Here is a 24,838-nt window from a genome sequence, read left to right as displayed (position 1 = left end):
TATCTTAAAGGAGGAATATCACCGACGTAACTTCACAGAAGTGCTCTCTCCCAACATGTACAACAGCAAACTCTGGGAGACCTCAGGTCACTGGCAGCATTATAGCGAGAACATGTTTACCTTTGATATTGAAAAGGATACGTTTGCCCTAAAGCCCATGAACTGTCCAGGGCACTGGTGAGTATGAAAAGTGAAGCGGATCTTTGCATAAGAGCACATAGCACACCTCATCACAGCTCTTAATAATACTAGTTTGCTTTTTTGGAGTTAACGGATTCCTTTAATCTGAGGAGTGGTGGCTACCAGTCATCTTTACAAAGTTCTTCCACTCTGGGGAAATGCATTTACTCTTCACGATGTGTTTGATCTTGGGCAGGTGTGGAATGTTAGCTGGAAACCATTTAGTTTTTGCGCCTCTTAGAGATGGAATTATGTATCAATTTTATTAAAATTATTATATTTGTTTTTGTAAGAGTAATACACTTCAAATATACCTATTTGCAGAACATTTAGTTCTTATGTACTGGAAAGACTGGTGAAGTCAAAATCAGTGGGTTACTGGATTTCACTGATTCTAAGATACCTTCCCACCCACTCTCTGACATTTCAAAATCCCTGAAATTAGAATGCATCATGTAATTGGGGCATCTTAGCTTTATGTCATAACTTCATGGTTATTTTCCTTTCTGGCGGTACATAATACAGTGACACATCGTACAGTCTTGTCTCAGATTCTTTGAAACAATGTAGTTATCATAAAGCTGGTATGCAAATTCAACCCTTTAAGACAAGCGCACTTCACAGTAGGATGTGAACAGTCGTGAGTCTCTGCAAAAAATATCCCAATTGTTTTAATTTTGTATCATCAGCATGCATAGTTTCAAGTAAATTGGCCTTAGAAGGTAAGTATAAAACCTCAAAACAAACTGAACAAAATTCTTTGCCCTATTCAGTAAAGACAAAAAGAAGTTCAACTTTATGATGACAGCATGTAAAAAACATATATTTACCTTTAATTTTGTGAAAATGGGTGTATAAACATTCATTTGCTCTCTTTTTAAACAGAAGGTGGAACCTCACCTAGAGTCTTGCATTCTCTGTGTTAACTTTTCAACTCAATTTCCCATTAGGTAATATTTGAAGTTATAGCCTGTGATTTCAGCTATAATTATAAATAAGTCTAAATGAAAGTAGGGAATGAAATTTTGATTTTCGTACCTTGCAATAAGGAAGTAGGATCACAGTGGATTAGTGGTGATGGGATGAAAGCCAGGAGTGGTTTTTTGGGTCTTTTTTTTTTTTTTTTTTTTTTCCCCCGAAGGGCGGTCTTTTATTTAATAGGGAACAATTCTTGAGTGCTTACGGTGCTTGGTGCTAGAAATGCTAAGGAAATTAAGACATAGTCCATTTCCTCAGGGAGCTCATGAGCAGAGTGGGACAGAAACAGGTAGACAATCAGTTATGAAAATGTAAGTTCAGTGTCAAATTAGTGGCATGTTTGGGGTGATCTCAGAGTCTGAGGAGAGAATACCAGGCCCCATTTAAGGAAGTATCCAGGAGGGCTCCACTTAAGAAATAGCCTTTGGGGCGCCTGGGTGGCTCAGTGGGTTAAGCCGCTGCCTTCGGCTCGGGTCATGATCTCGGGGTCCTGGGATCGAGTCCCGCGTCGGGCTCTCTGCTCGGCGGGGAGCCTGCTTCCCTCTCTCTCTCTCTGCCTGCCTCTCTATCTACTTGTGATCTCTCTCTGTCAAATAAATAAATAAAATCTTTAAAAAAAAAAAAAAAAAAAAAAAGAAATAGCCTTTGTGGGGTGCCTGGGTGGCTCAGTCGTTAAGTGTCTGCCGTGGCTCAGGTCATGATCCCAGGGTCCTGAGATCAAGAATCAGGCTCCCCTGCTTGTTGGGAGGCCCGCTTCTCTCTCTCCCACTCCCCGTACTTGTGCTCTCTCTCTTGATGTCTCTCTCTCTCTCTGTCAAATAAATAAATAAAATATTTAAAAAGAAAAAAAGTAGTCTTTGAAATGAATTATACACAGTAAATGGAAATTCATTGGGTGAATCAGAATAGGGAACAGAATTTCTGAAAGATAATAAACAGGGTTCTTTCTCAGAGTGCTGCAGTGGTGTAAGTTCAATAAATCCTGGATTTTTTTTTTTTTTTTTTTTTTTTTGAGAAAGAGAGAAAGTGAGCAGTGAGAGAATCTTCAGCCTCAATGTTGGGGCGCAGTCTTACGACCCTGGATTATGACCCAAGCCGAAATCAAGAGTCGGATGCTTAACCAACTGAGGCACCAAGGTGCCCCTGAGGAATTTTTTTTTTTAAACTGGTGATCTAAGAACCAGAATAAAGTCTTTACAAATCTTGAGGCTTAACTGTAACTTGTTAATATTTAGATAATTACTTAATCTTTTCTGTGCTGAGTAAAAGCTGTGTGTTGTTGCATCTTTTCTAGTCTAATGTTTGCTCATCGTCCACGATCATGGAGGGAAATGCCTATCAGATTCGCTGATTTTGGAGTTCTTCATAGGAATGAATTGTCAGGGACTTTAAGTGGCTTGACTCGAGTTCGGCGCTTCCAGCAGGATGATGCCCACATCTTCTGCACAGTAGAGCAGGTAAACAGTAATACAGGGTGAAGCATGGTCGACGTAAATTCAGTGTGTTGCACTGGATACATCCCTTAGTTTCAGAGTCGCTCTAAAGTAAGATGTCTGTTCTCATCTCTGAGGTCTCCTTCAGCTCTAACATTTTTGATCCTCTAATTTGGTAATAGATCAGTAATTTCTTATGATTTTATTATCTTTTCTTATCAAATTTCTTCCATTTTATTAACTTAAATACATTTATTGGAATATTTTAAGGTATTTGGTAGAATTTTGTTTTTTTCTGTTTGTTTTTCAGTATTGCCTAGAGGTGAGATTTTACTTTTTCAGGTTTTCATGTCAGTTTAAATAAAAATTGCCATGAAAAGAGTCAGCTATCAAATTTGATTTGATAGCTAATTGACCTAATTGACATTCATAGAACACTTCAACCAATAACAGCAGAAAATGTACACAGAAACATTTCCAAAATAGACCATATTCTGGAACTAAAGGAATTCTCAATAAATTTAAAGGGATTCAATTCATACAAAATAACATTCTCTGGCTATAGTGGAATTAAAGTCAAAATCAGTAACAGCTATCTGAAAAACCCCCAAATATTTGGAAAGTAGATAACACACTTCAAATAATCCATGGATCAAAGAAGAAATCAAAGGGGGAAATTAGCAAATATAATAGATCAAAAGAAATGAAAGGAAATACAATATATCAAAATTTATGGGACAGCATTAAAATAGTACTTCAAGGGACATTTGTAGCACTAAATGCCTGTATCAGAAAAGAAGAATGGTTTCAAATAAGTAACCTCAGCTTCCACTTTAATAGACTAGAAAAAAATACCAAATTATATCAGAAGTAAGCATAAGAAATAAAATAACAGCAGAAATCAATGAAATAGAAGAAAAGAAAAATAATACAAACTTCCAGTAAAAACCAAAGTCTAGTTCTCTGAGAAGATCAATAAAATATAAACTTTTAGTCAGACCGATCAGAAAAAAAAGAGAAGATACAAATTAAAAATATTAGAAATGAGAGATATGACATTACTTCAGATTCTATAAATAGTAAAAGAATAGTAAGACAATATTATGAACAATTTTATGCCAGTAAATTTGGCAACCTAGATAAAATGGACAAATTCTTTGAAAGACAAACTACAGACTCCACTCAAGAAGTAACAGATAATCGAGCCAGCCGTGACCGTGGATTAGAGCGAGCTTGAGCCATGAAGCTACTAAGCAGAGCCGGGTCCCTCTAGAGATTTTACTCCCTGAAAGTTGTTCCCAAAGTGAAAGCCACGGCCGCCCCTGCAGGAGTGCCTTCACAGCCTCAGGACCTTGAGTTTACCAAATTGCCCAATGGCTTAGTGATTGCTTCTCTGGAAAACTATGCTTCTGCATCAAGAATCGGTTTGTTCATTAAAGCCAGGAGCAGATATGAGGACTCCAACAACTTAGGAACCTCTCATTTGCTTCGTCTTGCATCCAGTTTGACTACTAAAGGAGCTTTGTCTTTCCAAGATAACCCATGGAATCGAAGCAGTTGGTGGTAAATTAAGTGTGACTTCAACCAGGGAAAGCATGGCCTACACTGTGGAATGCCTGCGGGACCATGTTGATATTCTAAAGGAGTTCCTGCTCAATGTCACCACATCACCAGAATTTGGTCGTTGGGAAGTGGCTGCCCTTCAGTCTCAGCTAAGGACTGACAAAGCTGTAGCTTTTCAGAATCCACAGGCTCATGTCCTTGAAAATCTGCATGCTGCAGCTTACCGAAATGCCTTGGCCAATTCTCTGTATTGTCCTGATTATAGGATTGGAAAAGTGACACCAGATGAGTTGCATTACTTTGTTCAGAACCTTTTCACAAGTGCGAGAATGGCTTTGATTGGACTTGGTGTGAGTCACCCTGTTCTAAAGCAGGTTGCAGAACAGTTTCTCAACAGGAGCGGTGGGCTTGGTTTACCTAGTGGGAAGGCCAAATACCCTGGAGGTGAAATCCGAGAGCAGAATGGAGACAGTCTTGTTCATGCTGCTCTTGTAGCTGAAAGTGCTGCCATAGGAAGTGCAGAAACAAATGCACTTAGTGTTCTCAGTATGTTCTTGGTGCCGGACCACATGTCAAGAGGGGCAGCAATCCCACCAGCTCTCTGTACCAGGCTGTTGCCAAGGGAGTTCACCAGCCATTTGATGTTTCCGCTTTTAACGCCAGTTACTCAGATTCTGGACTCTTTGGGATTTACACCATCTCACAGGCTGCCGCAGCTGGAGATGTTATCAAGGCTGCCTATAACCAAGTAAAAACGATTGCTCAAGGAAACCTTTCCAATGCAGATGTCCAAGCTGCCAAGAACAAGCTGAAAGCTGGCTACCTAATGTCAGTGGGGTCTTCTGAGGGGTTCCTGGATGAAGTCCGGTCTCAGACGCTGGGTGCGGGATCGTACACGCCGCCAGCCACAGTCCTTCAGCAGATAGACTCCGTAGCTGACGCCGATGTCGTAAACGCTGCAAAGAAGTTTGTTTCTGGCCGGAAGTCAATGGCGGCAAGTGGAAATCTGGGCCATACACCGTTTGTTGATGAGTTGTAATACTGAAACACACCTTGCAGGGAAGAGCTGAACATGTTCTCAACCCAGAGCAGCAAACACATGAAAGTCAAAGATCTCTAATATAACATTTATCTTTTTTTTTTTATTCAATGAGGTGAAATGCTTAACATATAAATATAGGTAATTATCCCCAGCTGACTTAAGTCAGTTTTAAGTCAATAAAACATTCTGTTTAAATGTTAAAAAAAAAAAAGAAGAAGTAATAGATAATCTAAGTACTCTTTGTCTATTAAAGAAATTGAATTAGTAGTGAATGGCCTTTGCACAGAGAAATCTCCAAGCCATTATGGAATCCCTGGTGAATTCTACCAAGCACTGAAAGAAAAAATAATATCAATTCTTCATATCCTTGCCAGGCATTAACAGAGACCTCCCACACACTTCATAGTGTCAGTGGAGAAACCATGTGGGCCTCGACTTCCACCCTCTTCTGGCAGTAACGAGGTGCCTCTCCTAGTCCCTGTTTGAGTGCTGTTGGAGGAGGTCTAGTGGAGAGATAGGACTTTTACTACCACCCCACAACAATGAGGCCATGCATTCAATGTGGTCAATAATGGCCATGTGAGGAGCAGTAACAAGATACTCCTACCTCACCCTGCCAACGTGTTATCAGAGGAAACCTAATGGGGGGCCATAAATCCCACTGTCACCATCAGTAATGAGAAGCTCCTACTTTCTTGGGTCCCCAGTGGAAAACTGGGGTCTATATCTATTCCTACTTTGCAGTAACCAGGAAGTACTTCACTCTCCCTGTTGGAGCAGAATCTGTGGAAGCCAGCTACAGAGGTTTAAATAAAATTAAAAGTCTTATGACATTTTACCCAAATTTTAAATTTTATAAATCAAAAGTCATTCATGCCAAGAATTAGGAAAATCTCAACTTAATGAGAAAGGACAATCTACACTAATGTGGAGATGACAAGGATATTAGCATTATCTGACTAAAATTTTAAAGAAGCTGTCATAAGAATGTCTTACCAAGTAAGTACAAATACACTTGGAAACAAATGAAAACATAGCCTCAAGAAAGAAATAGAAAATCTCGGGAAATAAATAAATAGCCTGGGTGCTGGCTCAGTTGATTAAGTGACCAACTCTTGGTTTTGGCTCAGGTCATGATCTCAGGATCCTGGGATTGAGCCCCACATTGGCTCCATGCAGGGTGTGGAGCCTGCTTGAGGATTCCCTCCCTTTACCCCTTCCCCTGCTCTCTTTCTCTCTCTCAGATAAATACGTTTTAAAAAAGAAAGAAAGAAAGAAAGGTATAAAGAAGAGCCAGATGAAAATCTTTGAACTGAAAAATATAACAACTGAAATAAAACAGTGGGTGGATTCATGAGTAGAAAGAAGGGGACAAAGAAAAGAATCCATGAACTTGATGGCAACCATAGAAATGACCCAGTTTGAACAACAAAGAGAAAAGAGACTGGACGAAAAGTGAACACAACTTCAGAGATCCGGGGAACTAAAACAAAATGTCTAATATTTATTGTTACAAAATTCTGGAAAAGGGGGAATAAGGATAAAAATGAAAAGTACTCAAAGACATATGGCTGAAAACTTGCCAAATTTGGCAAAAGATATGTCTACAGATTCAAGAAGCTGAGAAAACTCTAAAATGGATAAGCCCAAAGAAATCCATGTCAAGACTGTTACGCTGAAAAAATAAATAAAATGGAAAAAAAGAATTAAAAAAAAAAAAAGAAATCCATGTCAAGATAAAGCGTTACCAAACTCCTGAAAACTAATGACAAAGAAAATTTCTGAAAGCAGTGAGAAGAAATCGACGTTATCTTTAGAAAAGTTTTTGTTTTGTTTTGTTTTGTTTTTGCACAAGAGCAGATTTTTCACTAAAAGCCACGGATGTCAGAAGGAAGTGAACAACACTTTTCAAATGCTGAAAGAGCTATCAATCCAGAATTCTATATACAGAAGAAAATATCCTTCAGGAATGAAAGGGAAATCAAGACATCAAGCCTACCTTAAAATAATGGCTATTGGAAGTTCTCTAAACAGAAAGGAAGTGATTAAAGAAGGAGTTTTGGAACATCAAGAAGGAAGAAAGAAAAATCGTAAAAGTAAAACACTATTTCATTTTCCTTTTGAGTTTTCTGAATTATGCTTGATGGTTGAAGCAAAAATTATAACACTGATATGGTTCTGAGCATATGTAAGAGGAAATGTGTCAGAAAATTATACTATACATGGAGTAAAGGAGGTAAGGTTTCTATATTTGAATTGGCAAAATGATGACGTCAGTAGGCTGTTATGTAATCCTAGAAAAACCACTAAAAAAGATACACAGATATATGCTTAAAAATAGATAAAATGGAATTCTAAAAAAATATAACATTAAGCCAAGGAAAAGCAGGAAAAAGAAAACAGAAATGAATTATAAGACCATACAAGAAGGAAACAATAAAAACAACACAAAAGACAAACTTAAATCCTAACATTTTTAAATGTAGATGGTTAAAATAACCAATTAAAATGGAACTATATTAAAATGTATGGAGCACAGCAAAAGCAGTGCTAAAAAGTAAACAGATAGCACTAAATGCATATATTATAAAAGTAGAAAAGTCTCAAATCAATATCTAGGCTCTCATCTCAAGACCTAGAAAAAAAGAAGGGCAAAATAAACCCAAAATAACAAGGAAGGATGGGTTAAAGACCAGAGCAGAAATCAATGAAATTGAAGACAGAAAAACAATGGAAAAAAATAATGAGACAAAAAACTGTTTCCTTAAAAAGATTTAGAAATTGGCAAACTTCCTTCAAGACTAACAAAGAAAAAAGTTGGGAAGACATAAATTACCAATATCAGGAATCAATAGGGGATATCACTAGACCTTGAAGACATCAAAAACATAATAAATTACTATAATAAACAACTGTACAAGTCATCTGGGTGGCTCAGTTGTTAAGCATCTGCTTTCAGCTCAGGTCATGATCCCAGGGTCCTAGGATCAAACCCTGCATTGGGCTCCCTGCTCAGTGGGAAGTCTGCTTCTTCCTCTCCCATTTCCCCTGCTTGTGTTCCGTCTCTCTCTGTGTCAAATAAATAAAATCTTAAAAAAATAAATAACTATACATAAATTAGTTTGATAACTTAGTTAAAATGTACTAATTCCTTGAAAAGCACAAACCACCACAAATCACCTGATAGGAAATAAATCATTTGAAAAAGCCCATCACTATTAAGGAAATAGAATTTGTAATTTTAAAATTCCCCCAAAATGGAATCTCCAGGCTCAGGTTTTTTTTCACTGGAGAATTCTATTGAACATTTAAAGAAGAATTAGTACCAATTCTATACACTCTGTTCTGAAATAGGAGAGACTACCTCCTAGTTCATTTTATGAAACTAGTATTAACATACTAAAACCAGACAGAGCCATAGACCAGTATCCCACATGAATACAGATGCAAAAGTCCTTAATATACTATTAACAAATAGAATTCCACAATATATTAAAATAATTACATATCATTGGCACTTGAGGTTTAGCCTTCAGGGATGTGAGGCTGATTCAGTGTCAGAAAATCTGTCAATGTAATACACCATATGACAAGCCCATTGGTGGGAATATAAAATTCAACATTAGGGCATTTTCTTTAAAACTTAAACACACACCTACCATATGACCCAGCCATCTTACTCCTTTTTTACCCTCAAGAGAAAAAGAAAGCCCACGTCCATGCAAAGACTTGAACACAAACGTTCATGGCAGCTTTATTCAAAATAGCTGAACTATAGAAACAACCCTAATGCCTAATAATAGATGGATGTAAAAAGTAACTGTGGTACATGTACCAATGGAAAACTACTCAGCCATAAGGAGGAATGATCTATTGACACACATAACATGGGTTTATCTCAAAATAATTATGCTGAGTGAAGAAAGCCAGCTACAACTAGAGCATGTGCTGCGTGATTTCACAGATGAAAACTCGGAAAAAGTCAAACTGGTCCGTAGTGACAGAATGCAGATCCTTGCCTGTGCCCCCCACCCCTTCCTAAAGGGCTCTGGTTTTGTTGGCCCTATTCTGTTTGCATTTAAACGTGCCCTCCTTTCCCCCCACCCCCACGGGCCCTAGCTCTGATCCCGCTGCACTCTCTGGGACCTCATTTATGTTCCAGGCTCAGCTGCCCGTCTCACCTGCATCTCAGCTCTCCTTCCTAAGCTCCAGATCGCCACCTCACAGGGCCTGGTAGACTTGTCTACCTGGCCATCACCAGCATCCTCACATCTGCCACACCTAAAATTAGCCCCTGTTTCTGCCTCCAACGCCACTGCCTCTGCCTTCCCTGTTCACTTTCTCAGGGGATGCACCAACACCTTCTCCCCTGCCCAGGCCAGCAGTCCAGGTGTCTGGTACTCTTCACTCCTCATGTCCAGTTAGTGGCCCTATTGATAGCTCTCCCTAAGTGTATTATCCATTCCTGAATAATTGTATTCATTCCTAAACTTCCAGCATCCAGCACAAATTCCTTTCATTCCAGCTACTTCTCTCCAGTTCAAACCACCATTACCTCACTCCCATACGACCCTCCCAGCTTCCCAATGGGCCTGCCTTTTAGTCTTACCAATCCTTGCCCCATACTTTGAAGGAACAGATTGGATTGTGCTAGTCTCTTGCTGAAGAAATTTCCATTGGTTTCCCATTGCTCTCAGGCTAAAAAGGGCAGACATTACGCTGGCTTTGAAGATCCTTAATTTTCTCTGGCCCCTGCCTGCCTCTTGCCTGATCCCCTACCACCCTGCTGTGTCCTCTTCCCTGTCACACACAGCTCAGTCCCACGGCAGCTTCCTGTGGCTCCCTCGTCCTAGCCTGCTCCTCTGTCTTCTGGGTCCTTACTCTTAGTATTTCCTCTGCTCTAAAAACTGTGCCCTAGCTTTCCATTGAGAACTCTTAACTTACACTCTGGCTGCAGTTTGGCTATCACTTCCTCTGGACAGCGGCCCTTCTCCCTGTTGTGTGGCATTGCTCATGGTGAGGTAGCCTTGCCTGTTTTTTTGCTCCCCGCCCCCGCCTCAACACTGGACTGGGAGCTGCTTGGAGCCTGCTCACACTGGACATATGGTGGGCATTCCCTGAATATTTGGTTAAGGAGTAGAGGAACAACCAAACAGTGTCACCGACTATACTGTAAAAACATGCTTTATTTTTAAATTTAATTTAACTTGGTGTTAACTCTAGAATATTTTGTTTGCTGTCATTTCAGATTGAAGAAGAAATAAATGGCTGTTTGCAGTTTTTGCAATCTGTTTATTCAACATTTGGCTTCTCCTTTCAATTAAATTTGTCAACAAGGCCTGAAAACTTCCTAGGAGAGGTTGAGATATGGGACGAAGCTGAAAAGGTAGGGGGAGACGAAGTGCACACCTTCCTTCCTGGGAGCATGGAAACCACCCGAGTGACCACAGTTACCTTGCGTGAGGCGGATGTCATGCTTTGAAATAGAAATGTTTAAATTGGAAGTTATGGGGTAAATATGCAGATTGTAGAATGTGGCTGTCCAGTTTTCTTCCTAACAGTGATAATAACCACACATTTGTTTCAAATAGTTTAAGGCTTTTATCAGGTTTTCGTTTATACTCTTTCAGTGTCAGTCACTAATAACCACTTTCCTAAGTTTTAAAGGACTCCTCTAATTTGCAGGCACTCTTGGTGTGTGTGCAGCTTATTTTAACCTGTTGCCTATTGAGCCATCTTAGTGTGACTCATAGATACAGACACACACATTGATGCTAGAATCCCCTCCACAGTCACAGCCTCTAGTGCCATCTTCTCTCTAGACACACCCAGAGACTCGCCTGTCACATCTCAGCTTTGGAAAACCAAGATTAAGGAGCTCATCATGCTCCCCGCACCCCCCCTCTCTTTTTTTCTTCTTACTAAATGTGAAAAGAATACAGTTCATTTCCTGCATCAGTCTTACTTGAAATGAGGATGGTATTATGGCCAGACACCATCGGAGTGCCTAAACCCTGACCTGCCTGTTAATCCACCTCTTCATGGAATACTGATGGATGCTGATCACACAGATCATTTAAGGACTTAAGAATCAGAGGAACACTGTATTGAGAGTGTGACAGTTAGTTTTCTGTTAGGTACCGAGGCAGGCAGAGACTGGGTAGAAGCAGTTTCAGCTTGACATCCAATTAGGGCCTTCTCCTCCCTTCTGCCCCATGCCCATCCTAAAGGTACCTTCTTCCATATCTGTTGCATGGAGGAAGAAAGTCAGCCTAGATAGCCTTCCCCTGCCTAGCCATATGGAAGTAGGAAGAGCAAAAGAGTGCACAGAGCTTGACTCTGGAATATCCTTTGCCTAGTTTCAAAGGTTACCTCCATGAATGAATTACAGACGAAGCATTTAGGTCTGAAATGGTGATGATCATGATGATGATAATGATAACACCTACTGCATAAGGTTATGGTGGGCTTAAGTGGAATAATTTACGTGAGGAATTTGTCATAGTGCCAGGCACATATAAGTGTAAGGAAATGTTAGGTGTTGGTATTATTAATAGAAGTAGTATTATCATTATTATCACTCCATACATGGAGTGCAGGGGGCCAAAAAGTGGGTAGACCAGTTGTGGGCCTGGCACGGGGAGAATGGGCTTGGCTGTCTCACCATCATTTTGCTCTCTTTTAACTCACTGATTGTTCCCTCAGGAGATGGGAATCCTACTCTGGGGAATTTCTCCCATGATGTCTGCTCTGATCTGGGAATCAGTGAGATGAAAAAAAACACACACACACACACATACATATATATTTTTAAAAAATTTTTTTGTCTTCAGATGTCTCTGAAATGGTTTGAAAGAGATAGTAGTTAAGTCAGCTCCAAGGCCACATTGTTCCTGGGTCATCAGTTCACCGTTACCTTATTTCTTATCTCAGATTGTGTGTAGTTATGGAACCCAGCAGAACTCACTGGAGAGCTATGCAGTGTACCCATCAGATGACAGCTTGTCCAAATAACCAGAATGTTAGGAGCAAAAAATTCCCTAGATTTGAATGACATGAGTCCTGTTTTCTAGTAAGTTTCATCAAGAAATCTGTGACCTGAAGAAAAGCCACTTTTTCTTGTGAAAATTAAAATCCACAAGAAATAGTTTAATGTTCCAGCTCTCCAATTTTTTAATTTAACCTAAACTCGGTTATAGGGTTCCCTCTCATATAAATGTGAAGGAGGTCTGGGCTGCTGCTTCAGCAGACCTGATCTGGCCTCTGCCCCTGGAATCTATGTAAATCCACCTGCTGCTTGAAGTTGGAATAACCCCTCTCCAAATCTCTCCTGCATCTCACTTTTCCAGGATTCCAATGAGTCATTAAGATCACTAAGAACATTCCAAGCCCATACCCATAAAATTTTAAGCAAATAAATATGTTTAGAGCCCAACATGTACCACAACATAAACGCACAGTGCTATTGGGAGCCACAGACTTGGTTTACCTAGGAAAGGATAACCAGCCAGAAGAGGAGAAAAAGAGATCTTGATTTCTCCTCTAGTAGGGTGCAGGCAGTGTCCACAGATGTGAATTACAGTGGTTCAGTCTCCCCTCAGAGATACACATCCTCCCATATCTTCCATAAACCGAAAGCTTTCTTACCTTGGCTATTCCTATCAGGCCGTCTGATTACTGTGTCCTCAGAGGCCCAGTGAGGATTAGTGCCCTTTACTTTATGTGTTCCCCCTAAAACTGGCCCTTCTTTGGCTTTTTAATTCCCTGGGAGACTCCTAAATTCTCCCCATCACTTAGTTGCCTTCTGCAGCACAGCCTCATTTTCTCTGGGAATATATCCCAGTATCTCTTCTCCTTGCAGAAGCAGCGTAAGGCAGAGGCTAGCCTCCCAGCCTGGGAAGTGAATCTTTGATGGTGGACTTATCCAGTCCTAGGTAGAATGCAAGGTACTCTAGCAGCATCAGGTCCATGAGGGAGCCCCCTGGGATCTCAGCCAAGACCAGCACCTAACACTCTGAGATCCTGGAGAAGCCTGCCAGGACCCCACAAGTCAGCTTTCTGATAACTCTGGCTTCAGCCCCCAGGCACCACCACTGCTTTGACTTCTCTGTCAGCAGTCTACTACCAAATGTCAACCCCTTCATGGGCACAGATAGATTGAGGTGATGACAAGACTTTGGATACTGGTTTGGCAGTATTTTGGCCAGGGACTTAGGAATGCCCAGATGCTTCCCAGGGAAGCTATATCCATAGGAAATAGCCAAAAGACTCATAGACACTTACATTAGTACTTATACCCAAACACCATCAGTTCTGAGGGTTTTCACTATCGTTAAAGAATTTGTGTGGCTTAGGCTGAAGATCAAAGTGGGCCTCCTGCTCCTACCCACTATAAAACATAAAGGACGCCTCTCCCCAGCTACATGTACTGAAGTATGGAAAAGCAGGAGACAGTGGCAGGGCCCTTCCCCTTGGCTTTCTTACCCACCTAAACACAGAATGGAAGGGAGGACACACAGTGGATAAAGGAGAAGGATCAAAGTCTTCATGCCTTTGAATGAGTGGAGGCCTCACCTACAAAGAGCTGGAAAGTGTGTAAGCAGAGGGGGGCCTGCATTGGCTTCCCTCAACACTTGTCTGGAATTCACTGGAACAGCTTAGTACATTGTCTTTTAATTTTTCCAGTTACAATGTGTATGAGAGCAAGTACTAACTTAATCATCATTATGTAGTCCCCGCTCAGTAATTTATTGGATATAAAACACACCCAACAAATAAATGTTAAGCTAAAATAGAATATAATTAAGATTTGTAATAACTTACTTTTTTGAGTTATGTGGCAAAAAATAGAGTACAATGATGTATAAGTTTTAAATATTCTCTTCTTTGAAAAAAAAATAGCAACTACAGAACAGCTTGGTGGAATTTGGAAAACCATGGAAATTGAACCCAGGAGATGGCGCATTTTATGGCCCTAAAGTAAGTAGATTGTATGCCTCAAAAAGAGTAAAATTTAAAGGAAAAATGAAAGCTGTCTTTAAGCAAACATCATTTAATTTACAGATTGTCTTTAAGCAAACATCATTTAATTTACAGATCGATATAAAAATCAAGGATGCTATTGGCAGATATCATCAATGTGCCACAATTCAGCTGGACTTCCAACTACCTATTAGATTTAATCTTACATATGTTAGGTGAGTAATTGAATATGACAAGTAATGTAGTACTAATATGACAATCATTTGTCATATGTCATTTGAGCATTAGCAATACAAAAATAAACATCAATACATAGACCAGTAAATGTCTAGTACTGTATGTGTAATATACTCATATATATTTTTTTTATTTGTTTATTTACAGCATAACAGTGTTCATTGTTTTGGCATCACACCCCAGTGCTCCATGCAGTACATGCCCTCCCTATTACCCACCACCTGGTTTCTCAACCTCCCACCCCCCCACCCCTTCAAAACCCTCTGGTTGTTTTTCAGAGTCCATAGTCTCTCATGGTTCATCTCCCCTTCCAGTTTCCCTCAACTCCCTCTCCTCTCCATCTCCCCATGTCCTCCATGTTATTTGTTATGCTCCACAAATAAGTGAGACCATATGATACTTGACTCTCTCTGCTTGACTTATTTCGCTCAGCATACTCTCTTCCAGTCCCGTCCATGTTGCTACAAAAGTTGGGTATTCATCCTTTCTGATGGAGGCATAATACTCCATTGTGTATATGTACCACATCTTCCTTATCCATTCATCCGTTGAAGGGCATCTTGGTTCTTTCCACAGTTTGGCAACCATAGCCATTGCTGCAATAAACATTGGGGTACAGATGGCCCTTCTTTTCACTACATCTGTATCTTTGGGGTAAATACCCAGCAGTGCAATTGCAGGGTCATAGGGAAGCTCTATTCTTAATTTCTTCAGGAATCTCCACACTGTTCTCCAAAGTGGCTGCACTAACTTACATTCCCACCAACAGTGTAACTGTAACACCCCTTTCTCCACATCCTCTCCAACACACGTTGTTTCCTGTCTTGCTAATTTTGGCCATTCTAACTGGTGTCAGGTGGTATCTAAATGTGGTTTTAATTTGAATCTCCCTGATGGCTAGTGATGATGAACATTTTGTCATGTGTCTGATAGCTATTTGTATGTCTTCATTGGAAAAGTGTCTGTTCATATCTTCTGCCCATTTTTTGATATGATTATCTGTTTTGTGTGTGTTGAGTTTGAGAAGATCTTTATAGATCCTGGATATCAACCTTTTGTCTGTACTGTCATTTGCAAATATCTTCTCCCATTCCATGGGTTGCCTTTTTGTTTTGTTGACTGTTTCCTTTGCTGTGCAGAAGCTTTTGATCTTGATGAAGTCCCAAAAGTTCATTTTCGCTTTTGTTTCCTTTGCCTTTGGAGACATATCTTGAAAGAAGTTGCTGTGGCTGATATCGAAGAGGTTACTGCCAATGTTCTCCTCTAGGATTCTGATGGATTCCTGTCTCACGTTGAGGTCTTTTATCCATTTCGAGTTTATCTTTGTGTACGGTGTAAGAGAATGGTCGAGTTTCATTCTTCTACATATCGCTGTCCAGTTTTCCCAGCACCATTTATTGAAGAGACTGTCTTTTTTCCATTGTATATTTTTTCCTGTTTTGTGGAAGATTATTTGACCATAGAGTTGAGGGTCCATATCTGGGCTCTCCACTCTGTTCCACTGGTCTCTGTGTCTGTTTTTATGCCAGTACCACACTGTCTTGGTGATCACAGCTTTGTAGTAAAGCTTGAAATCGCGTAACGTGATGCCGCCAGTTTTGTTTTTGTCTTTCAACATTTCCTTAGCAATTCGGGGTCTCTTCTGATTCCATACAAATTTTAGGATTATTTGCTCCAGCTCTTTGAAAAATACTGGTGGAATTTTGATCGGAATGGCATTAAAAGTATAGATTGCTCTAGGCAGTATAGACATTTTAACAATGTTTATTCTTCCAATCCAAGAGCATGGAACAGTCTTCCATCTTTTTGTGTCTTCTTCAATTTCTTTCATGAGTGTTCTGTAGTTCCTTGAGTACAGGTCCTTTACCTCTTTGGTTAGGTTTATTCCCAGGTATCTTATGGTTCTTGGTGCTATAGTAAATGGAATCAATTCTCTAATTTCCCTTTCTGTATTTTCATTGTTGGTGTATAAGAAAGCCACTGATTTCTGTACATTGACTTTGTATCCTGCCACGTTACTGAATTGCTGTATGAGTTGTAGTAGTTTGGGGGTGGAGTCTTTTGGGTTTTCCATATAAAGAATCATGTCATCTGCGAAGAGAGAGAGTTTGACTTCTTCCTTGCCAATTTGGATACCTCATATATTTTTTATAAATATTATTTTCTCAAGTTTTTATTTGAATTCCCGTTAGTTCACGTACAGTGTGATACCAGTTTCAAGTGTACAAGTTAGTGACTCAAACTTTCATACAACACAGCTCAGCACAAATGCACTCCTTAATCCCCATCACCTACTTCACCCATCCCCCTACCCTGTTCCTTCTGGTAACCATCAGTTTGTTCTCTACTGTTTCTTGATTTGTCTGTTTCTTGATTTGTCTCTCTTTCTCCCCCCCCACCCCTTTGCTTGTTTGTTTTGTTTCTGAAATTCCATGTATGAATGTCTCTCTCTGACTTATTTCACTTAGCATAATACTCTCTACCTCCATCCATGTTGTTGCAAATGGCAAGGTTCCATTCCTTTTTTATGGATGAATAATATTCCATTGCATATATATATATATCACTTCTTTTAAAATTTTTTTTATTTATTTGAGAGAGACAGAGAGAGGGAGCACAAGCAGGGGCAGGGGCAGAGGGAGAAGCAGACTCTCCACTGAGCAAGGAGCCTGACACCAGGCTTGATTCCAGGACCCCAGGATCGTGACCTGAGCTGAAGGCAGACATTTAACAAACGGAGCCACCCAGGCACCCCTTCGTACTTCCTCTTTATCCATTCATTGATCGTTGGACTCTTTGGCTGTTTGCATTGTTTGGCTATTGTAGATAATGTTGCTGTAAACATCAGGGTGCATGTAGCCCTTTGAATTAGTATTTTTGTATTCTTTGGGTAAATACCTAGTAGTACAATTGCTGGGTCATAGGGTAGTTCAATTTTTAACTTTTTGAGGAACCTCCATACTGTTTTCCACAGTAGCTGTACCAGTTCGTATTTCCACCAACAGTACAAGAGTGTTCCCCTTTCTCCATATCCTCTCCATTACCTGTTGTTTTTTGTGTTGTTGATTAAGCCATTCTGACAGGTGTGATGTAGTTTTGATTTGCATTTGATTTCATTGTAGTTTTGATTTGCATCTCCTTGAAGGTGAGTGATATTGAGCATCTTTTCACATGTCTGTTGGCCATCTGGATGCCTTCTTTTGAAAAATGTCGACTCATGTCTTCTGCCCATTTTTAATTGGATTACTTGTTTTTTTGTGTGTTGATTTGTATGAAAGTTCTTTATATATTTTGGAGACTAACCCTTTATTAGATACATCATTTGCAAATATCTTCTCCCATTCAGTAGGCTACAATGTAGTTTTGTTTCCTTCATTGTCAGAAGCTCTTTATTTTGATTTAGCCCAATAGTTTATTTTTGGTTTTGTTTCCCTTGCTTCAGAAGACATTTCTAGAAAGAAGTTGTTATGGTTATTGTCAAAGAAGATATTGCCTGTGTCCTCTTCTAGGATTTTTATGGTTTTGGGTCTTACATTTAGGTCTTTAATCCATTTTGAATTTATTTGGTATAAGGAAGTAGTCCAGTTTTTGTTTTTTGCATATAGCTGTCCAGTTTTCCCGACACTGGTTGTTGAAGAGACTATCATTTCCCCATTGGATGTTATTTCCTGCTTTGTTGAAGATTAATTGACCATGTAATTGTAGATTCATTTCAGGATTTTCAGTTCTTTTCTATTGATCTGTTTTTGTTCCAATACCATACTATTTTGATTACTACAGCGTTGTAATATAACCTGCAGTCCAGAATTGTGGTGCCTCTACCTTTGTTTTTCTTTTTCAAGATTGCTTTGGCTATTTGGGTTCCATACAAATTTAGGATTGTTTGTTCTAGCTCTGAAGAAGCTGTTGGTATTTTGGTAGGGGTTGCATTACATGTGCAGATTGCTTTGGGTAGTATGGACATTTTAACAATATTTGTTCTTCCAATCCATGAGCATGGAATGTCTTTCCATTTCTTTGTGTCATCTTCAACTTCTTCCATCAGTGTTTTATAGTTTCCAGAGTACAGGTTTTTCATCTCTTTGGGCAGGTTCATTATTGGGTATCTTACTGGTTTTGCTGCAGTTGTAAATGGGACTGATTCCTTAATTTTCTGCTGTTTTATTATTAGTGTATAGAAATGCAACAGATTTCTGTACATTGATTTTATATCCCATGAATTTGCTGAATTCATGTATCAGTTCTAGAAGTTTTTTGGTGGATTCTTTGGGGTTTTCTACATAGAGTATCATGTCATTTGTAAATTGTGAAAGTTTTACTTCTTCCTTGCTAATTCGAATGCCTTGTATTTATTTTTGTCATCTGATTGCTGTGGCTAGGACTTCCAGTACTATGTTGAATAAAAGTGGTGAGAGTGGACATCCCTGTCTTGTTCCTGACTGTAGAGGAAAAGCTCTCAGTTTTTCCCCATTAAGGATGATATTAGCCATGGGTTTTTCAAATATGGCCTTTATGATGTTTCCTCTAAACCTACTTTATTGACAGTTTTTTTTTATCATGAATAGTTATTGTACTTTGTAAAGTGCTTTTTCTGCATCTATTGAAATAATCACATGGTTCATATTCCTTTCATTAATGTGATGTATCATGTTGATTGATTTGTGAATATTGAACCATCCTTGCAACTCAGGAATAAATCTCACTTGATTGTGGTGAACTTTTTTTTATTTTAACACATTGTTGGATTCAGTTTGTGAATATTTTGTTGAGGATTTTTGCATCTATGTTCACCAGAGATATTAACCTATAGTTCTCTTTTTTTGTGGTATCTTTATCTGGTTTTGTTATCAGAGTTATGCTGGCTTCATGGAATGAATTTGGAATTTTTCCTTCCTTTTATTTTTTTGGGGAATAGTTTGAGAAGAATAGGTATTAACTCTTCTTTAAATGCTCGGTGGAATTTACCTGTGAAGCCATTTAGTACTGGACTTTTGTTTGTTTGGAGTTTTTCATTACTGATTCCAGTTCTTTGCTGGTTATCAGTCTGTTCAAGTTTTCTATTTCTTCCTGTTTTAGTTTTGGTGATTTATATGTTTCTAGAAATGTATGCATTTCTTCTAGGTTGTCCAATTTGTTGGCATATAGTTTTTCATAATGTTGTCTTATAATTTGTTATATTTCTGTGGTGTTGGTTGATATTTCTCCTCTCTCACTTGTGATTTTATTTATTTGGGCCCTTTCTCTTTTCTTTTTGGTAAATATAACCAGAGGTTTATTAATTTTATTAATTTTTAAAAAAAATCAGCTCTTAGTTTCATTGATCTGTTCTATTGTTTTAGTTTCTATATCATTTATTTCTGCTCTAATCTTTATTATTTCCTTCTCCTGGTGTTAGGTTTCATTTGTTGTTCTTTTTTCCAGTTCCATTAACTGTAAGGTTAGGTTATTCATTTGGGATTTTTCTTGCTTCTTGATGTAGTCCTGTATTGCTATAAACTCCCCTCTTATGACCACTTCACTGCATCCCAAAGATTTTGGACACTTGTGTTTTCATTTTCATTTGTTTCCATGTATTTTTCAATTTCTTCTTTTATTTTCTGGTTGGCCCATTCATTTTTTTAGTACCATGTTATTCAAGTTGCATGTATTTGTGGTCTTTCCAGACTTTTTCTTGTGGCTGAGTTCTATTTTCACAGCATCGTGGTCAGAAAAAGTGCATGGTATGATTTTGATCTTTTAAAATTTGTTGAGGCCTATTTTGTGACCTAATATGTGATCTATTCTGGAGAATGTTCCATGTGCACTTGAAAATATGTATTCTGCTATCTTAGGATGTAATGTTCTGATTATATCTGTTAAGTTCATTTGCTTCTGTGTGTCATTCAAAGCCATTGTTTCTTGTTCTGTTTAGATGATCCATCCATCGATGTGAGTGGGGTGTTCAATTTCCATAATATTTACTGTGTTATTTTCAATGAGTTCCTTTATCTTTTTATTAATTATTTTCCATATTTGGATGCTCCTATATTGGGTGCATAACTATTTACAATTGGTATATCTTCTCGTTGGATTGTCTCCTTTATGATTATATAGTGTCCCTCTTTGCCTCTTGTTACAGTCTTGTTTTAAAGTTTAGTTTGTCCAGTGTAAGTATTGTTACACTGGCTTTCTTTTAACATCTATTTGCATGATAAATGTTTCTTCATCCTCTCACTTACAATCTGCAGATGTTTTTAGGTCTAAACTGAGACTCTTGGAGGCAGCGTTTGATGTTTTTTTTTTTTTTAATCCATTATGACACCCTGTGTCTTTTGATTGGAGCATTTAGTCCATCTACATTCAAAGTAGTTATTGATAGATTTGTATTTATTGCCATTTTATTACTTGTTTTGTGGTTGTTTCTGGAGATTTTCACTGATCCTTTCTATCTTTCATGTTTTGCTGATCTTGTTTGGTGATATATTTGGATTACTTTGTCTTTATTCTTTACATGTTTATTTACTGGTTTTGATATATGATTACTATTAGGTTTGCATATAACCTCCTCTGCATATAACAGTCTATATTAAATTGACGGTTGTTTAAGTTTGAACCCATTTTTTTCTCCTCTCCTCCCCATATTTCAGGCATCTGTTTTAGGCATATCCTTTTTGTGTGAATTCTTTTAAATTTTTTTTTTTTAATTTAACAGAGATCACAAGTAGAGAGGCAGGCAGAGAGAGAGAGAGAGAGGGAAGCAGGCTCCCTGCTGAGCAGAGAGCCCGATGCGGGACTCGATCCCAGGACCCGGAGATCATGACCTGAGCCAAAGGCAGCGGCTTAACCCACTGAGCCACCCAGGCGCCCCTTGTGTGAATTCTTTGACTGATTTTTTTTTTTTTACAGAAATACTCATTTTTACTGCTTTCGTGTTTCCCACCTTTATACTATGACTTTTGGTCTCTATTTTCTACTCAAAGAGCCCCCTTTACTATTTTTTGTAGGGCTAGTTTAGTGGTCATGAACTCCTTCCATTCTTGTTTGTGAAACTTTCTATCTCTCCTTCTATTCTGGTGGGGTCTTTGCCTGGTTTGGGGATCAGGGTAATACTGTCTTCATAAAAAGAGTCTGGAAGCTTTCCTTCTGTGTCTATTTTTTGAAACAGCTTCAGGAGAATAGGTATTATTTCTTCTTTGAGTATTTGGTAGAATTCCCCAGGGAATCTGTCAGGTCCTTGGCTCTTGTTTTTTGGGAGGTTTTTGATCACTGCTTCAATCTCGTTACTAGATATTGGTCTATTCAGGTTGTCAATTTCTTCCTGATTCAGGTTTGGAAGTTTATAGGTTTCCAGGAATGCATCCATTTTTACTCAGCCACGAAAAAGAATGAGATCTTGCCATTTGCAACAACATAGGTAGAGCTAGAGAGTATAATACCAAGCAAAATAAGCCAGTCAGAGAAAGACAAATACCATATGATATCATTCATACATGGAAACAAAACAAATGAACAAAGGAAGAAAAAGAGATAAACCAAAAAACAGACTCTTGATTATTGGAGAACCAACAGATGGTTACCAGAGGGGTGGTGGGTAGGGGATTAAGGGGATGAATGGGATTAAGAATCACTTGTCATGATGAGCACTGATTAATATATGGAATTACTGAATCACTATATTGTACACCTGAAACTAATATAACACTGTATGTTAACTACACTGGAATTTTTTTAAAAATCCATCAAAGTAGGAGAAGAAAATGTAGTGAATATTTCTGTTATGTTGGAGAAGTTTCTTTCTTTACATAACGTTACTGTTAAAATTCATAAAGAAAAAGACAACTTTGGGCATCTGGATGGCTCAGTGAGTTAAGCATCTGCCTTCAGCTTAGGTCATGATCTCAGGGCTCCCTGTTCGGTGGGAAATCTGCTTCTCCCACTCCCTTCGTCTCTCTCCTCCACTCCTGTTCTCTCTCGCTGTCTCTCTCTCTCTCAAATAAATAAATAAGTAAATATCTAAAAAAATAAAAAAGAGAGAAAGAAAGACAGCTTTGACTTGGCCAAAATTAAAAACTTATGATAGAAAAGATAGTACAAAAACAGGCAAAGGACAAGTAAATAAATGTGCTTGGAAGAAGTATTTTCAACTTCCCACATTAGAAAAGGAGTTAATTTCCTTAATGTATCTTTACATATCTGTTTACTGTATATATATATATATATATGTATACATATATGTACACATACATATATATATATAAAATACCATATATAGACACTTTTGCACATATATGTTTAAAAATTATCACCCCACTCCCAGTAGACAATGGACAAGGACATAGTAAGAAACTGAAGTAAAAGAAATACAAGCAATTGGGGCGCCTGGGTGGCTCAGTGGGTTAAAGCCTCTGCCTTTGGCTCAGGTCGTGATCTCAGGGTCCCAGGATTGAGCCCCGCATCGGGCCCTCTCCTCAGGAGCCTGCTTCCCCCTCTCTCTCTGCCTGCCTCTCTGCCTACTTGTGAGCTCTGCCTGTCAAATAAATAAACAAAATCTTAAAAAAAAAAAAAGAAATATAAGCAGTCATTGAACATGTAAATTGACATTCAACTTAACTAATTACAGCAGTGCAAAATTTTTTTCAAATTTCATTTTCTGTCTTTATAACCCACAAAATGATTCATTCCATGATTCATCTTTAGTGTTTATGAGAAAATAAGAACAAAATCTGTTTTTTTAAAGATGTATTCATTTTAGAGACAGAGGGAGCATCGGGTTGTGGTGGGGGAGAGGGACAGGGAGAGAGAGAATCTCAAGCAGGCTCCCTGCTGAGCACGGAGCCCGACCTGGGGCTTCATCCCAGGACCCTGAGATCATCGACTGAGCAGAAACTAAGAGTCCTTCAACGCATTACACCACCCAGGTGCCCCGAGAAAATGAGAATTTAGAAACAAATCAATATTCTTTATTCAGTGTCTTTGACAGTTGTTCGACATATTACTGGTGAAGTAAGCCATTGTTCAAAATAAAGTTAATTTTGAAAAAATTATGATTTGTAAGATTGCCTGTCAGTATTACTAAACTGAGAGTAGCCAGTAGTTTAGAATAAAAGATAATCAGTAGACTTATAGTAGAAAGAGTGCCCTAATATTACCTTGCTTCTTCCTACATAATATACTTCATTTTTGTTTGGTTCGTGTTATTATCTCTAATACATGGCACATTATGTGTTTAAAGATGATTTGTGAGGAATCAATTGTTTTTCCTAGTTCAGAAGAATAACTTTTAAATAGAAGGCAAGAAGATAAAGTTATTAAAAAAAAAGAAGATAAAGTTATTACTGAATCTTAAGAGAATACATAAATGTTTAATTTTCATTTTTTAGTAAGGATGGAGATGATAAGAGGAACCCTGTGATCATTCATCGAGCCATTTTGGGGTCAGTGGAAAGAATGATAGCCATCCTGTCAGAAAACTATGCGGGGAAATGGTAAGTAATACAGAAAAGAGAAACTGTGTATCATTTTGAAATATCATATCTAACAAGATAGGATTACTGCAAAAAAAAAAAAAAAAATTGGTGGCTCCTGCGTTGTAATTAGCAAATGTCCAAACAGCAAGTGGTCAATTCTTGTTGAATCTACCAGGTCAGGAAACCAAAACAAAGAAGACAAAAGCAATGTGCCCTGAAACTGTATCATTTACCTTTCAGGGCATGCGGTAGAATTGAAGAGTTATCTTTTCACCTATTTCAAGCCCTTTAAAGATCTAGTTGCATCTGATGACCCTGGGAGTCACCAGATTCCCTCCTCCTTCCCACCACATTCCACCTCCTGCTGAATGGCCATCCCTCCTTCAGCCCGCGTTGTTTACCTCCTGGGGGTCCCCAGTCAACATGGGGAGAAAAGCACCTGAACCTGGTGCAGAAATGGCTCTGAATGATACTTTGGCACAAACCCAATGAGGACAGCTACAGTACCACTTAAGAAGGAAGTGTGGAAGGGAAATGCCCTCGAGGGCAGGAATTTGAGTGCATGTCACAGTCCTCTTCCCTTGGAAGGTAAAATGACCAGACCCATGGAGTTACAGCCATATCTGGGCTCCAGTGACTGCTTTGACCTAGAAGTAATTAGATTGGAAAGTAGATGACAAGTAGATTTGTGGGGGGAGGAATGTGGGTCATCACTCAGAATGGCCCTTGAAGGTGGTGTCACTCACCCAAAACCCTTACTATGGGTTGTTTTTAAAGATTCAAATAAAGGAGGACCCATTTTAGGGTTACCATCAGCTTCATTCTTCCCCCAGTGACTGCTCCGTGGTTCCCGAACAAAGTGGCCACTTGCGGATTCGGGATCAACAACATGTGCCCCCCCAGGTTCCACCTGGCTATGCCTCTTCTGAGGCCTCAATCTACCATCAGTAGCGATCAGTCCTGACCCCTCCTATGGA

The 24,838-nt window shown here is 38.9% G+C and overlaps 2 protein-coding genes across 2 annotated transcripts in view; both read left to right on the top strand.

The window, feature by feature from the left end:
* TARS3 (threonyl-tRNA synthetase 3) overlaps window positions 1-24,838 on the top strand; it is a 64,072-nt gene that overhangs the window by 33,116 nt on the left and 6,118 nt on the right. The window contains exons 11-16 of the mRNA XM_046009745.1: window positions 11-177; window positions 2,453-2,615; window positions 10,445-10,582; window positions 14,098-14,175; window positions 14,293-14,393; window positions 23,775-23,879. Coding sequence (XP_045865701.1) covers window positions 11-177; window positions 2,453-2,615; window positions 10,445-10,582; window positions 14,098-14,175; window positions 14,293-14,393; window positions 23,775-23,879 — 752 coding nt within the window. The remainder of the gene's footprint in view (window positions 1-10; window positions 178-2,452; window positions 2,616-10,444; window positions 10,583-14,097; window positions 14,176-14,292; window positions 14,394-23,774; window positions 23,880-24,838) is intronic.
* LOC123944549 (cytochrome b-c1 complex subunit 2, mitochondrial-like) lies at window positions 3,815-5,310 on the top strand. Its single transcript, XM_046009746.1, is given in 3 exon segments — window positions 3,815-4,122; window positions 4,124-4,694; window positions 4,697-5,310. Coding segments are annotated over 3 exon segments (1,359 nt in total). The 5' UTR covers window positions 3,815-3,831; the 3' UTR covers window positions 5,194-5,310.

Source organism: Meles meles, chromosome 6 (assembly GCF_922984935.1).
Source record: "Meles meles chromosome 6, mMelMel3.1 paternal haplotype, whole genome shotgun sequence".
NCBI lineage: Eukaryota > Metazoa > Chordata > Mammalia > Carnivora > Mustelidae > Meles > Meles meles.
The sequence above is the reverse complement of the archived record's forward strand: the minus strand, read 5'-3'. Positions and strand labels throughout refer to the sequence as shown.